We start from the raw sequence: 16,805 nt of genomic DNA, 5'->3' as shown, positions 1-16,805 counted from the left end.
GATACCAGGAGCACTTTACCACTGAGTTACATCCCCAGCCCTTATAATTTTTTTTTTTTTTTTATTTTGAGACAGGATTTCAAGAAGTTACTTAGGGCCTTGCTAAATTTCTGAGGCTGGCCTCAAACTTGTGATTCTCCTACCTCAGCCTCCCAAGTCGCTGGGATCATGTTATTCTTGAATAGATAGCAAAACTGTTATTTTGCTGACAGTTTTCCATCTTCATATTTTAGAGAAAAATGTGCTTTCAGTATGTAATATTATCTTGGCAATCAGAGCCATGTAGCAAAATGTGAACATTTAACAGATACAAAGGATGATGGAGCAAAGTAGCATTGTAAATAACAGTTGGAGTTTGAATTCAGTATTACTATCAAATATATTTCTAGTACATCACAGTATGACAATTAGGCAATACTCTGACTAGTTGAATAGATGCTTCCTCATAAGAGAAATTACTTCTGTGGACATATGCTGTAACATAGCCAATGACTTTATAAATTAATTCATGGCACTGTCAATACCAGTTTAGGCGTTTCCACAAATCATTAATTTTAGACTTTAATATTAAGTAAGAAATAGTTTTTTGAGGTCATTTCAAATTTTCCTGTAAACGACGATACCTCAGCCTTTCTCAGAAGTGATTACAAATTCAAATTATACTAGTACATGATTCTAATGAGACTGTCTAATCCCTGGACCGGCTGCCTTTTAGACACATTCCATCACTCTCATCAGGAACCTAGTAATTACCGTTTGCTTTCCAGATTCCCACTGTTCCCACAGGAAAGACAGCTGTGGGCTCTATTCTGAAGGGGCAAGTATAGGAATCTTGTGTGTTGACATTCTTCCCCAGCTCCAAGAAGCCACGGACATCTTTGTCTTGAGTATAAAGTAGTGTTTCCTCTGTTCATATGGGAAAACCATTCAACCTGTGTGGATGAAACTCTCCTCAGTGGAGGCCCTGCCACAGTTACCTCCTCAGTCTACATTCTCCAAAATATTGCATTTCTGGCAGTGTAAAAACTTATATGATGGTGTCTCAGGGTCTCAGCTGGGAGCAATACAAACTTAGAGAAGGCAGTTTATTCGATTATCCACTTGTTAAACAAAATACCTAATGCCTTTGTAGCAGTCCAGATTATTGTGTCTTTAAATTTCCAGAGGTGACAACGTTTATAAATGTATCCTACATAGTTATGATTCCCTAGTCTAATCTTATGTCAGTTCTGCTTTGAAAGGTCATTTGACATGTTTCCTCTCCCCTTTCTTCTTTCCAAAGAATTGTCCTATATTCTAGATATAAAAGGTATTAGTTTTAGGGCTGGGGGTATAGTTTAGTGGTAGAGCACATTCTTAGCATGCATGAGGCCCTGGGTTCAATTTCCAGCACTAAAACCAAAAACACACACATACACCCCCCCCCAAAAAAAACAACAACAACACACACACACACACACAAAGAAGAAAATGTATTAGTATTAAATGGAGGTATAATTTTAATTGATACTTTAAGTTCTTAATTTTTAATATCTAATTACTATAGCTCTGCTTTATCTAATACTAATTTCCTAAAAATGATTACTATAATCTTAATAAATGTAGTATTCTGTTAACAGTTAGGTGAAAAAAATGAATGAAAGAAAAACCTTACAAATACTAAAGTTTTCTTCCTCTCTCTCTCTCTCTCTCTCACTCACTCACTGTGATTTTTCTTCCAGCTTTTCACTGAGTATGGCAGGCTGGCAATGGAGGAAACATTCCTGAAGCCGTTTCAGGTGAGCGAGGTTTGAATGATGGCAAATTCTTACTGGATTTTTCTAAAGACTATAACCAGGTATATTTATTAATTAGGGCCATGTTTGTTTCTTGTTTTCTTTATTTCATTCAAAAAGCATTTTTGAATATGTATTTAATAATTTTAGATGTGAAGAAAAAATAAAAATGAGAAAGTAAAAAGTTGTATTTCCTACAAGAGTATCAACTTTTCTCCCCTGAACTCAACCCTACAGGAAAAGTGATAAATTTGTCCAACATAAAAGCTAAAAACCAATTCAGAAATCTGGAGTGGCTGAGCCATGTGTTACTTTGGCTCTGGGTCTCTCATGAAGTTGTACTCAGGCTCCTGGCCAGGGAGACATTCCCTGAGACAATAAAAGGTAGTTCCTGCAAGCCACAACAAAAGCTGAGCACCAGAGAAGATATGGGGTGGGGAATTGGAGGTGTCCTTTGCTTTCTCACACATTAACCTGTTCCAATGCCACTGAGTAGAATAGCGACCAACTCAGCCCCTGCTGGGGACAGCAGGCCAACTTGAGAACAGCTTCTGACCTTGGACTGAGTAGTGTCAGTCCGTTTTGTACTCCCTTCTCAACCTACCCTGTCACATATCAAGAATAAGAATGTTACCATGAAAAACAGAACCTAGAGGTGGTGCAGATTTACACATCAATGATTGTCCATCTCAAGCATGATTCCTTCAGGCTAAATTTTTCAGAGGGAGGTCAAAACTACCTCTAGAGTTGAGATTCTCTTTGCAGATGCACATCACCAGCCAAGACAGGTCATAACTGGAGGGGACTCTGATCACACTGGGAAACTGAATGATTAATAAAGGGTAAAGTACAATTAGCAGCTCTAGTTGCTAGTAATTTAAATGAGCTGTATAGTTCTCTATTGCTGCATAACAAATCATACTCAAACCACAAACTTTTATTATCTAAGACAGATCTTGAAATTCAGAAATCTGGAGTGGCTGAGCCATGTGTTACTTTGGCTCTGGGTCTCTCATGAAGTTGTACTCAGTCTCCTGGCCAGGGAGACATTCCCTGAAGACTTAACTGGAAGACCTGCTTTCACGCTCACTCTGTTGATGGAAGCCTTTAACTTCTTACCACATAGACATTTCCACAGAATACTCCTCTCCAAAGCAAGTCACCAATTAATTCTGAGGGAGAAGCTACAATATTTTTAGAAGTAACACACCATCAGTTCTGCCATATTCTATCAGACATTCAGACCAAACATGGCATAATATGGGAGGAGATTAAACAAAGATACAGCATCAGGATGCAGGGATTTGGGGGAGTCATCTTGGCTACCATATGAGCATATTAATTATTCTTAAATGAGGGATGGATGTCTTGTGCTTCTAGTAATAGAAGATTAGCTAATTAGGATTAACTTTCTTACAATAACTGAAAAACCTCCACAGAAATTTACAAATTTGGGGCTGAGGTTGTAGTTCAGTGGTAGAGCACTTGCCTCATATGTGTGAGGCACTGGGTTCAAACCTCAGCACCACATAAAATAAAAATAAATAAAGATATTTTTCCATCTACAACCAAAAAAATATTTTAAAAAAAGAAAATTACAAAAATGTTTGAATGAATAAGAGTATTAATAAAAGAGTTAAAAAATATTAAGATGTAGATAATTAAAAAAATATTGAGATCTAGAGAGCTCATGTATAATGGCATAAAAACTAAAAATAAAATAAAATAAAAAAGAATTAATAAATAGGATATACTCAAATTTTAAAAATAAATAAATAAAAATAAAAAATATTGAGATCTGAGGGAAAATAGGGGCCCATGAGGAAGAAAATGACAAAGAGAAAGTTAATGTGATTATATTAATATGAAATGAAGCAAACTTAAAGAAAAATAATTACTAGAGATATGAGTTTTTTACTAATGCAAGAGTGAATTATGAATAAATGAATTTTTGAATATGTAGCAGATATAAACATACATTGTTTATCTATTAAATTATTTATTAAAGTATTAGAAGAAAGTTGGAGGCAACCGAGGTGTGACCATCTCTGGAAGAATGGATAAATAAAATGTGGTGGAAAGCATACTCTGGAATACTTTGTAACATCCAAAGGCAACGAACCAAAAGTACATAGAGTTGTATGATTAGAGTGTTAATATTCATACTGAATAAAGAGGCAAAAAGCATGAGATATGTAACATGATACTATTTATTATTTTAAATACTCTCATATACAAAATAAAATATTAGCATGGATGGGGGTGGGAAAGGATGGGTGAAGATTAGGAGAGTAGATCTGGGAAAAATATGATAAAATATAGCAAGAAGGGACCTTTTCATGGAAAGATGATGGTATGCTGTGAATGAAGGAGCATGAATTTCTCCCCTGAGGTCAAGAGAATGAGGCAAGGGAGGAGATGAGATAGAAATAAAATCTGCTATATGGTTCATAGCACCTAGTAGACTCTGTTATCTTTCTTTCCAAATCATTTGATAGTATGGCAATTGGACTATCACTTTGACTTTTCTCTTAACTTGGTACTGTCAGTACCGTTGACATATATGGGTTGGAAACACCATTGTAAATTCTAGAAAGGAACTTTAGGTCTCACCAGCAGGTGTCACTGCTCCTTATCCATTGGCAGATACACCAAAAAGACTAACTAATGCTCTGATAAAATAGATAGGAGGAATAGAAATACTGCCTTTGGTAAAAAATGTTCATGACCTGAAAATGAATAATAGGAAACGCTTTAAGATATCACCACTTGAGCTGGGCAAGGTGGCACATGCCTGTAATTCCAGTGGCTCGGGGAATTGAGACAGGAGGAGTTCAAAGCTAGTCTCAGCAAAAGTGAGGCACTAAGCAACTCAGACCCTGTTTCTAAATAAAACACACAAAAAAAGGGCTGGGGATGTGGCTCAGTAGGTGAGTGCCTCTAAGTTCAATGCCCGGTACCAAAACAAAACAAAACAAAAAAAAGATATTACCACTTGTAAGTAAACTGTTGGCATTATGAAATGTAAAGAGTTTTGCCTGAATTTTTTAGTTGTAGTTGGACATAATACTTTTGTTTTATTTATTTATTTTTATGTGGTGCTGAGGATCAAACCCAGGGCCTCACACACACTCGGCAAGCGCTCTGCCCCTGAAACATAACCCAGCCCCTCCTGAGTTATTTTAACTGAAACATCAGTAGTTTTTTTTGTTTGTTTGTTTTTGTTTTTTAAGGAACCCAGCAGATTTGTATGCATGTTATAGTTTGAGAAAAACTGCGTCTAGCCCAGACATTCCAGAGACAGCTGATCACAGAATCACCTGGTTAACTGAATACAAACAGCTTTCCTGGCCCTTCCTCTAGAATCTGATCCAAAAGGTCTGGGGTGGAAGTCAGGACTCTGTATTTAACTAGTACCAGAGGGGTGTCCATTTCAATGAATAAATGAGTCATATAAATAAGTAAAAAAAAAAAAAAGTTTTGACTGAATCAACAATGACTCCTGAGCAGGTATAGACTTATAAATCTAACTATCTGAAATTGAAATGAGAAACTGATAATGTAGTAAAAGTGATGTCCAAAGCCATTTAATAATATTTGAAATTAAAGCAGCCAAATTCAAAACAAAAAAATTCAGCAGTGCAGAAAAACTGATAGCTTTTGAATTAAGGATTAGAATTCATGGAATTTATATGTAATAAATGTAAAGTTTATGAATCATCTTGGGATGGGATGGAAGTAGTGAGTGTGCTATAGCTCACTCGTACCAGTCCATAAGAATCAATTATTAAATATTCAGGAGTTACCTAAGCCAGTTTTAAAACCATTAGTAGCTGGAAATCCTCCACAGTTGATGTATTTTCTCCACAGAAACTGGAAACTACAAATCAAGACTTTTTTTTTTTTTGGCCACAGAGTTTACCAGCATATCATTGGGTAGAAACATCAGGCAGGGAACTTAGGACCTTGAATATTAGCATGCATCTCATGGTTACTATTATAGGTTGCTAATTTGAAAAAAAAAAAAAAGACTTCCTATTTGCTTCTGTTCTACACATGGTCCTCATTACTTTGAATAAGGAAGATGCCCAGTAGAAAAGAGCAAAAAACGAGACTGAAATCTCCCAAGAAAAATGCAAAATATAGCCAAAGCCACATAGTTGGTTTCATTTGTCCTGGTTCATGAACCTTTATTTTGCAAAAGTTGCTTGCTAGCTAATTTCTATTTTCAAAATACATGTTTTAGGTAGAGATATTTCAAATACAAGTTATTATATATTGACAAAAATGAGCATCTGTTTAAAGTTGTAGATAATTTAAAGATAGTACATATGGGTATTTTTAGTTCTCCTCCTTACAAAACTCTTTCCTCTCTCACCCTCCAACAAAAATTCACAAAACAAAATAGAAAAGGAAGGACAGGCTTCATCTTTGTAAAATAAGAAATATTCATAATCACACACCCAGAAGTGTCCTTGTGTAAGGAAAGATGCAACCCAAGGATCTTGTATTGACTTACAGGTATAAAAGGCCCAAACTGTTATGAAAATGTAAGAATACAAGGAGTAGGCCAGGTGCAGTAAGTAGCACACACCTGCAATCCCAGTGACTCTGGAAGCTGAGGCAGGAGGATCGCAAATTCAAAGCCAACCTCAGCAACTTAGCAAGATCCTGTCTCAAAATAAAAAATAAAAAAAGGTCTGGGGATATGACTCAGTGGTTAAGTACCCCTGGGTTCAATTCCTGGTACCAAAAAGGAAAAAAAAGGAAGGAATATTGCTCCTACCACCCTTTAATGAGAAATCTACTAAAGAATGAATTTCACTCAGAGATGATACAAGGACTGGGATGAGCATTAAATGTATATTTATTTGTGGAATTAGGACCAAATGACAGATAAAAGTGAGAGTGCATCTCACTTAATATCTACATTCTATAAGTAAAGAATAAATATATTTAAAAAACAAAATAATAAGGGAGAGTGTATGCTAAATATTTTTAATAGTTTTATTAAATATTCTTAGTAGCTGATGATAGTATTGGTGGTGTTACTCTGAGGTTGTTATGTATGTATTATAGCATAAAACAAAAAAGTAATTATGGGATATCATAACTCAATCATTCCCTATACCTAACCAAGATTCTTGATTCAGGATTCTTGGGCAAGGAACTACAGATAGAATATAGAAGTTCAGTGAAAATCTTGTAGCTCTGTATTTAAGTATTTGAATTGGAAATATCAATATGAATTAGTGAGATATTTTATCAATATATATGATACACAGAAAATTATATCTAGCTCTGTCCACTGAAAAGACCTAGAAACAATGACTAATTTGGTAGCACTTTCAGAATTAAAATCTTGAAATTACAATTTCCACAGGAAAAAGAAAACTACTTTCTTAGAAAAATGCTTGATTCTTGTATGGGGTAGGAAATGAACTTGGAGCACCTTTTAAAAAAGAAGTATTATAAAGACATGTTAGTTATGTTTCTGGATTTACAGAATAATATGGGAACACATATTAGTAGCACAGATATAAATTACCTTATAATCTCCACATAAAATTCATCATATCTTTTAATGTTTATTGTATTTTAAACATTTATACTCAAACTGTTATTTTAGTTATAACTTAAAAAATTAATAGTAGATGGAAGGGGAAAATGATAAGAGGAAGTCTGGGAACACACAGTTAAATGTGAGACAGATTTTAAAAACATGACTTCAAACCAATTAAGGAAAGGCAGACCAACCAATAATTTTGTGCATCTACATTAGGATGAGTTATAATTATTTGTGTAATGGAATATTAAGCAGTGATTACTATGAATAATAAAAAATTATGCAATAATATGATGTATTTCACAAGCATAATGTTGAATGAAAGAAGCCAAAACTAATCTATGCTTTGAGAAGTCAGGATAATTGTTACTCTTGAGTAAGGGGTAATGACTGGAAGAAAGCAAAAGGGGATTGTGGAGTGATGGATATTCTGTTTCTCGATGTAGGTGCTGGTTACCTGGAGTGTTCACATAGTGAAAATTTGTTAAGCCTTGTAATTATGTGTGTAGTTTTCTGAATGTAGACTATATTTCAACAGAAGATTTAAAAAGTAAACATATATCTCCCAGGTTGATGGTTTCCAAAAATATTTTTTCTTAATTTCAAAAGAATCCATTAGAACTTCCTGTGGTAAAAACACTTAACTTGAATTTCAACAGTATTGTAAATGCCATCTCAATATCCTTTTAAAAAGTATATTTAATACTTTTTATTTAAAATGTAATGTATGAAAACCTCATTTTTTAGAAAAATTTACTTTTTATAAATTTTTTTTCCTACCCTACTCCATTGTACACATACTTTCACCAAATGTTAACTATGATTGCATCCAGACAAGACTTGGAATACAGTTTAAAATTTCTACTGTGGACTTTGCTATATAATTTGAACTTTTTGTGATAATCTACATAACTGTTTCTATGAAAACATTACAATAATTTAAGAAAGAAAAGCTAATCTTATGCCTATGTTCTGCCATAGCTGTCAAAAAAGGAAAGAATAAACTTTCCAGTTCCTTCACAAGAACATAGAAACACTCTACACAACTTGATTATATTTACATAGCTTCATTCAGCCAGCTTGAGTTATCTCTGACTCTCAGCTCTTGGTGGGATGTAGTCATGTTGGCAGTTAGTAGGTAGCTTTCTGTCTATACTTAGCAGAAACATGTATGATGATCTCATAAGTGAGGGGCTGCTCAGAAACTTCCAAAAGTTTTGTTTGCTTTTTTAATTCCACACTGTGGTAAAGAACACTATTAAGGTAACAATGATATTATAATTGGTTTTAATGAAAACCAAGGGAGGCATCTTAAAGTCCCTTTATCAATTTTTTCTTAATATTTTTTAGAGTCTGATATTTCTGGTTCGAGACTGGAGTTTCCCATATGAATTTTCATATGGAGCGGATGGTGGTGCAAAATTCTTGGAAAAACGCCTCAAGGTTTGTTAAATATTTGGGTACATGGAATTTTTTTCACCAGTAATAAAATAGAATTATTTTTGTTGAGCCATTTGTTAAATATACTCAGTCGCCACAATTTCATTTAACCCTCATTGTATCTCTATTAACAAACTAAGACCGATATTTAAACAACTATTCAAAGAGTTATAATTTAAAATATTACCAATAATTTTGAAACAGATAATTCTTTTGTGGCTATCTATAAAAAATCACTCATTATTTAAGATCAAGATTTTACTTTGAACAACTAAATCAATTCATGACTGATAGCATATCTAAGTTTATGTTTTAGTAGAGGTTTAAAGAAATGTCTAACTTTGAATCTCCAAAGTCGATTACAATATTTTGCTAATAGTTCACAGAATGTGAAATTAAAAGGTCTTTCACTTTCTATGTCATGATATTTCAGCATTGTAGATATTGTTTACATTGATCAGATATCACAAAAAATATCCCCTGGGAAATCAAAGGAGAGAATTGAAGTTAAAAAAAAATTCCTTGAATATCAGGATCTCTAGGCTTGCCTTTTTAGATTTATAGTTACTTTAGAGTAGTTTGTCTATATTATACACTTGTCAAATACATGTGTAAAAAAGGGAGTGGAGGATATTTGGGCTTGTAGATAAACACCGAACTATTTGGATGCCTTTCAAATTTAAGTGTGTACCTATCAGGTGACAGAACGCTGTCTTAAGTATCTTCTGAAAAAAAGTATGACCATCTTACAGTCTACTTGTGTCTCTTATGAATACTTTGAATTAAAATATGAATTTGTGGGAACTAGAGTAAAACTCCACTAGTTTATATTAAAACATGGGAAGCCCATCTGAGCTAGCATAAGGGCAATGGCTTTTGAATTGTAATAACTGTGCCATGTGCTTGCTATGCTTAGATATGACTATGTGGACAAATTCACCAAAGACTTTTTTTTCTTTAATAACAACCCCATCTTTTTTTTCCATTGTGGGACCAGACAGACATAGCAAATATAAGATGCCATAGAATTCCTTTTTTTCAATTTAGATTGCAAATAAGTTTAAACTTCAGAATGATTTACTGCAGGTCTCAGGGAATCAGCATGAAGAACTACAGAATGTTCGAAAGCACATCCATTCCTGTTTCACCAACATTTCCTGTTTTCTGCTACCTCACCCTGGCTTGAAAGTAGCTACCAATCCAAACTTTGATGGAAAACTGAAAGGTTTGTTTGGTTTTAAATGAGTATGTTTTCATCACTTAGTCTGATTATAAAGATGTCATTTTACCCACTGGGATTATGGCCACTACTTTCACCTATCCAGTGATGTCAGGTTGATGAGATTAGAAATTGCCAGAATTGGGAATCCCAGGCTGGGATCTCTTCTTCAGTCAACTTTAAGAGTTGATAACACTGAGTTTGTACACTGCCTGCACAAACAGACCACATTTTGTGTTCACCAGGAGGTAGTAGTCCTCACCCTCCCATTTCTATGCACTGAGGAGTGTTCCTTAATGTCTTTATGCTTAATTTTTCTTTCTTTTTAAAATTTTTTAGTTGTCAATGGATCTTTATTTTATTTATTTATATGCACATGCTAGGCAATCACTCTACCACTGAGCTACAACCCCAGCCCTATGCTTAATCTTTGTCATTTCCATTAAAAGGGGAAAACAAGTGCCTATATTGTTGGAATGTTGTATTTATTAAATTGTGTAATTAGAGATCAAAAGAAACATTGCATAGTACTGAATTTAGTATTTTAAAACTATTACTAAATAATTTAATTATAAATTATAAAAACTTTACTAAAAATGAAATTTTCTCTGGATGAGGACCAGTTTCTGAAAACAAAACAAAAGCACTAGCGTGTTTTTAAAATAGTACCCATTATAAGATGTAACTATCTCCTTAACAGAAGTTGATTGTTCTGTGATTCCAAAGTAGCTCAACTTGTTAAAAGTACATGAAAAAATGCTCACCATCTCTAGCTGTCAGAGAAATGCAAATCAAAACCACCCTAAGATACCATCTCACTCCAGTAAGATTGGCAGCCATTATGAAGTCAAACAACAACAAGTGCTGGCGAGGATGTGGGGAAAAGGGTACACTTGTACATTGCTGGTGGGACTGCAGATTGGTGCAGCCAATTTGGAAAGCAGTATGGAGATTTCTTGGAAAGCTGGGAATGGAGCCACCATTTGACCCAGCTATTCCCCTTCTTGGTCTATTCCCTAAAGACCTAAAAAGAGCATGCTACAGGGACACTGCTACATCGATGTTCATAGCAGCACAGTTCACAATAGCAAGACTGTGGAACCAACCTAGATGCCCTTCAATAGACGAATGGATAAAAAAAATGTGGCATTTATACACAATGGAGTATTACTCTGCATTAAAAAATGACAAAATCATAGAATTTACAGGGAAATGGATGGCATTAGAGCAGATTATGCTAAGTGAAGCTAGCCAATCCCTAAAAAACAAATGCCAAATGTCTTCTTTGATATAAGGAGAGTAACTAAGAACAGAGTAGGGACGAAGAGCAGGAGAAGAAGATTAACATTTAACAGGGATGAGAGGTGGGAGGGAAAGGGAGAGAGAAGGGAAATTGCATGGAAATGGAAGGAGACCCTCAGAGTTATACAAAAGTACATACAAGAGGAAGTGAGGGGAAAGGGAAAAATAATACAAGGGGGACAAATGAATGTCAGTAGAGGGGGCAGAGAGAGTAGAGGCGAGGGGAGAGGTGGGAAGGGGGGAGGGTGGAGGATGGGAAAGGCAGCAGAGCACAACAGACACTAGTATGGCAATATGTAAATCAATGGATGTGTAACTGATGTGATTCTGCAATCTGTGTATGGGGTGAAGGTGGGAGTTCATAACCCACTTGAATCAAAGTGTGGAATATGATATGTCAAGAAATTTGTAATGTTTTGAACAACCAACAATAAAAAATTAAAAAAAAAATTAAAAAAAAAAGAAGAAGAAGAAAAGAGAGGGGGTATGGAGGGAGGGGTCTGTAGAAACCGAAGTTAATTTTTCCTTAGAAAAATTAACTTTGTACTATCTCATATAGTCTTTATATATATGCTTTGCAGTTAATATGAGATAGTACAAAGACATTTATGATTTTTACTTATAAGCACAGCCTTGTGTATATCACTAAATTTAGGCATTTGTTTTATTTACTGTGGCCTTTCTCCTTTGTGCCAGGGGAGAGAGAGTGACAGTACAAAATTTTCAGCACAATTGTTGTGAAAGGAATTTTAAATTACTTTTATAAAAGGGCCACATAACTTGTATTCAGTTTTCAGAAATTTGGATATTTAAAAAGTAAAATTATTTCCCCCTTATGAATATACATGGCATTTAGTCTCAGAAACCTTATATTTAACTTTAGCAATTAATACCATAAATAGAATCTTCAATTTCTGAGTTGTCAACATTGCTTTTATACACATTTAAAATTTTCACCTTTCTATAACAGAACAGATAGCAATAAGCACATACTAACACACAGATGTCCAGATCTTATAAATTTACTGTCACTCATGAATTCTAATACAGTAGTGAACACACAGACCAGTTATATTTTGTAATTACCTAATGGCTTTGGTGTGTTTTGAAAAAAATTACATAAAGAGAGCGCTTCCACAAAGCTTCTCATTCTTCTCTGGAGTTGGGAGCTGTAAACAGGCAGAGGAGGGGCAGGCCTTCAACAACAGTCCTTTATTGGTACAGAAAATACTCTAGCTTATTCCGTGACTGTAGTATGCAAAACACTTAGATTAATTGATGCATTTTGCAGAGAATGAGTTCAGAGAAAGTTTAGGACAAATCAAGCAAATATAGATTCCTATTTTTTTAATATATTTGTTCTCCATCAAATTTTATGCACATTTATATCTCTACATGTACACTGACCTACACAATGGGTAGGTCATGCCAATACCAATTCTCACATATTATTTCACACATAGAAATAACATTCTAGCTTATTATGAATAGTAACAACTGTTGTAATTACTATTTGTTCATGATCCCTTGCAGCATTGCAATCATTATCTTACTATCTCCAGTGTAATTAAAAATGTATATTAAGTTTAATTGCTTTTAATGTAGAAGCTTCCTACATTAGAAATCAAGAGGATCTAAAACACTGAATCATGTTCATTCCTGCTATATTCAGCTAGCTGTGAGTGACTCTTTTGGTCACAGCAAGGAAAAAACTGACTAGAATAATAGCATTGTTGTGTGAATTAACCAAGGAAAATATTTTCTATGCTATTATTCTAGTCAGTTTTTTCCTTGCTGTGACCAAAAGACCTGACAAAAATTAAAGGAAGAAAAAAGTTTATTTGGCTCACCATTTCAGAATGTCAGTCCATAGACAATATCATTGCTCTGGGTCAGAGGTAAGGGAGAACATTATGGCAGAAGGGTATGGGGGGAAAGCAACTCAGGACATGGCAACCAGGAAATGGAGAGAACTTCGTTCACTAGGGACAAAATATAAACCCCAAAGTCACACCCCAGTGCTTAACTCCTCCAGCTGCACCAAACTTGCCTACAGTTATCACCTAGTTAATCCATATCACTGAATGAATTAGATGATTAAGGCTGTCATAACCCAATCATTTCACCTCTGAAAATTCTTGCATTGTCTCACACATGAGCTTTTGGGAGATACCTTATATCTAAACCACAACTATACTGGTGCATCTGTTCTATGGAGTTATTATAGAATCTGCATCATGCATCAGTTACCAGTAGTGGATATTTAGGCAAACTACCACTGAATTCCTAGCAAAGTTTTAAGGCAAAAAATGATGAAAACGTAACATTATCCTGAGTAATTATGCACCCACACATATTTATTGAATGTATACAAGGGCTAAAGCTTATTAGTACCTTTGGAAGTTGATCTGAACTGGTCTACAGATGTTTTGGGTCATGGATTCACTGTGGTCAACTAATATTTGCAAGAGGTCACTACTTATGTGTGTAATCAGTACATTGTTCTTATTTTCTGAATCTAATATTGGAATACCTAGCACTGGTCTCAGAACAAAGATAGCTAATGCTATCTTTAGAACAAATTTTAATCCAAACGTATTGTTATGTGCTGGTTATTTTAATGGTAATTATTTGCTGGTTCATTAGATACACAGATATTATCTTATATCATTCCAATTGTAAAAGAAAGTTAACGGGGAGCTAAATGTATGTTTGAAAGTGATTTTAAACTGGATTTACAAAAAGAAAACTTTTATACAGAAATTCAGAAAGAAGTCATACATTTTAAATGTATGGCAATAGTCTATTAAATCTGAAATAAATATAAAATCATATAGCTAAAAAGAAACCTATTTGTATTAAGGTATAGAGAGATATATGGCAGGAAACAAAACAAGAAGGTGGTAAGATAAATACAAATAACAGGATTGCATTCCAGTGAATACTATTAACTAAAAAGAAAACCACAATACCTTTGATTAAATCCATATATGGTAAAAAGCAGAAGTATTAATGAAGTTGGTATAATGCAAACAGCTAGATAAGTCTGAATAAACTTAGACAAATGCCCATAAATCATGGGCACCAAATTTCAAAGTGATACTAAGTAAAACAAAATAAGTTTGAAGGAGCCAGCATTGTGCCCAGGTGTGTCATAAAAGCAGCATGGTGCAGTGGCACACACCTGTAATCCCAGCTACTAGACCCTCAGCACCTGGTGAGACCCTGTCTCAAAATAAAAAGACTGGGGACATGGCTCAGTGACAAAGTGCCCTGGGTTCAGTTCCCAGTATTGAAAGGAAACACACATACACACACACACACACACACACACACATACACACACACGGAAAAAAAATGTAAATGCTAATGTAAAGTGACATTTCAATGTACATTGGGGTTGTAATAGCAGGGAACGTGCCAAAACAATGTCAAGGTTTGAATATTTATCCTTAAGACCTTGAAAGTCATCAGACAACCCTATAACTTGAAGATTCAGTAACTCTGCTAAAATTCAGATTTTTTTAAAATTATAAGCAGTAAACTGCATTTTCTTAGATAAGGAACTGGAACTGGGCATGTCTTGTTTTTATACAGATTGTGTGCATGTTTCCACATTTTGGAAATAATGATTTAAGAAATTATTGCTGTACTCAAAAGACTTCTCTGAAGTCTATTTTCTGTTATTTACTTAGTCTGTATTCTTAAGCTTGAACCTACTGCAAACTCAGACTACATCTGACCTGCTATAAGGCTGTGATGGCCTTTCTTACTGTTATTTCATATTGCTGAATTCCACCACTAGAGGAAGCATCGTGAACACTGTCTTTTCGTCCTCCTTATGACAGCTTACCCAGCTCTACGTACTTCTCATAAGGACATATTAAAACCCAGCAATTTTCAGTTTTGGGGGTACATTTTTTGAATGAAAAGCCAGTAAATATCTGGCCTTTCCTTATTTTTATTTTTTATTTTTGAGGCAGGGTATGAGTATGTTGCCTGGGCTGAGTGAACCTGAACTCCTAGACTTAAGGGATCCTCTTGCTTCGGCCCCCATCCCCTGAGTAGTTAGGACTATAGACAACACCACCATATCCAGCTTCACCACTTTTTTCAACCTTTATAAATATAACCATAAACAAGACTTAAAGACTTTGGAATACATGAAATGTTTTTATGAATGGGCTGTAAAATATATGTTTAATGTTAAGAAAGCAATTTTATAGGTAAAAGATAATGTAAACACATAATTGGAGTGGAGATGAGAGAAACCAGTAGTGGATATTTAGGCAAGGAGAAATCATTTGTCCCTAGAAGAGCAGGTTGCATGAGTTGTTTAAATGGTGGGAAAGTGAATGATGAAATGATCACTGGGGAAGAAATGGAAGCAGTGGAGGAAATCAAAGGATGTTTTATTCTGTGGCATCGAGGACTGGATACGATTTTTAAAATAATGGATTTGCTTTTACTTGCAGAAATAGATGACGAATTCATCAAAAACTTGAAAATACTGATTCCTTGGCTACTTAGTCCTGAGAGCCTAGATATTAAAGAGATCAATGGAAATAAAATCACCTGCCGAGGTCTGGTGGAATACTTCAAGGTATCACTCTCATTTCTAGAGCACTTGTGAGTACTTAGATTTGACATGTATTGGAATGTATTTCCTACAAACAAAAATATAGACTCTAATATGGGGGCAGTGGTATGAGGAAGCCATACCAAAAATTACAAAATACTCAAGAAAAACTTGCTTTCTGATAAACTTTTTTTTTAAAGGAAACTCCTTAGGGATAACTTTACTTTCCTCTTTTATTTTAGGGGAAATGTATTTTGAAAAACGTATGTTTCGAGGAGTTGAAAAAAGTCTTTTTGTGGGGGGAGGGGTATTTTCCCAGGGTCCATTGGACCTATACTGAATTTTACCTTCATTCTGAAAATTTTTTTTCAAAGGGGCTATACCTTTTACTTAAAATTCTTTCACATTTCTGGCTCTTTGCACTGAGAACCAGTTTGAAGTTTGCATTTACTTGTTTACATCAGCACAGAGTGCTTTTTACCAACTCACATACTGTGTGGAGAATTTGAATCTGATTTGTGGACTGACGCTCTAAGACTAAAATATCAATTTTTTAAATTCATATTTATGTTAAATGCTATGATACACCTCCTGAAATGTTATGATACACTTCCTGTGTGATGGACTTAATCATCATCATCAATATCAAAAACGATGTGTTATTGTTTACCTAAAATTTTTATTTTTACTATAACACTGTGCAGGAGCTTACAATTTGGTAAGAGATTCAGGACCCTTACACAGACTGTTCCATAAAGCTTATGACAGTGGGTAACTGAAAAAGGGAGGTTTAGTCCCAGTAGAGATCTGAGACAGTTTTAAGGGAGATGAATTGAGGCTTGAAGAAGGGTAGAACTCTCTCCATCCACCTCCCGCCACCCCCCCCTCAAAAAAAAAAAAAAAAAAAAAAAAAAAAAAAAAAAA

At 34.7% G+C, this 16,805-nt stretch overlaps 1 protein-coding gene across 2 annotated transcripts in view; it reads left to right on the top strand.

Moving 5' to 3' along the window:
• The first annotated feature begins 1,630 nt into the window (after positions 1-1,630).
• Positions 1,631-16,805, top strand: part of Atl1 (atlastin GTPase 1) — a 23,852-nt gene continuing 8,677 nt past the window's right edge. Inside the window, exons 1-4 of one of the 2 annotated variants that reach the window (XM_048798613.1) lie at positions 1,631-1,778; positions 8,692-8,784; positions 9,868-10,006; positions 15,778-15,905. In XM_048798613.1, coding sequence (XP_048654570.1) covers positions 1,749-1,778; positions 8,692-8,784; positions 9,868-10,006; positions 15,778-15,905 — 390 coding nt within the window. In that variant the 5' untranslated portion in view covers positions 1,631-1,748. The remainder of the gene's footprint in view (positions 1,779-8,691; positions 8,785-9,867; positions 10,007-15,777; positions 15,906-16,805) is intronic. The other variant, XM_015487241.2, reaches the window with a different exon arrangement.

Source organism: Marmota marmota, unplaced genomic scaffold (assembly GCF_001458135.2).
Source record: "Marmota marmota marmota unplaced genomic scaffold, marMar, whole genome shotgun sequence".
Lineage (NCBI taxonomy): Eukaryota > Metazoa > Chordata > Mammalia > Rodentia > Sciuridae > Marmota > Marmota marmota.
The sequence above is the reverse complement of the archived record's forward strand: the minus strand, read 5'-3'. Positions and strand labels throughout refer to the sequence as shown.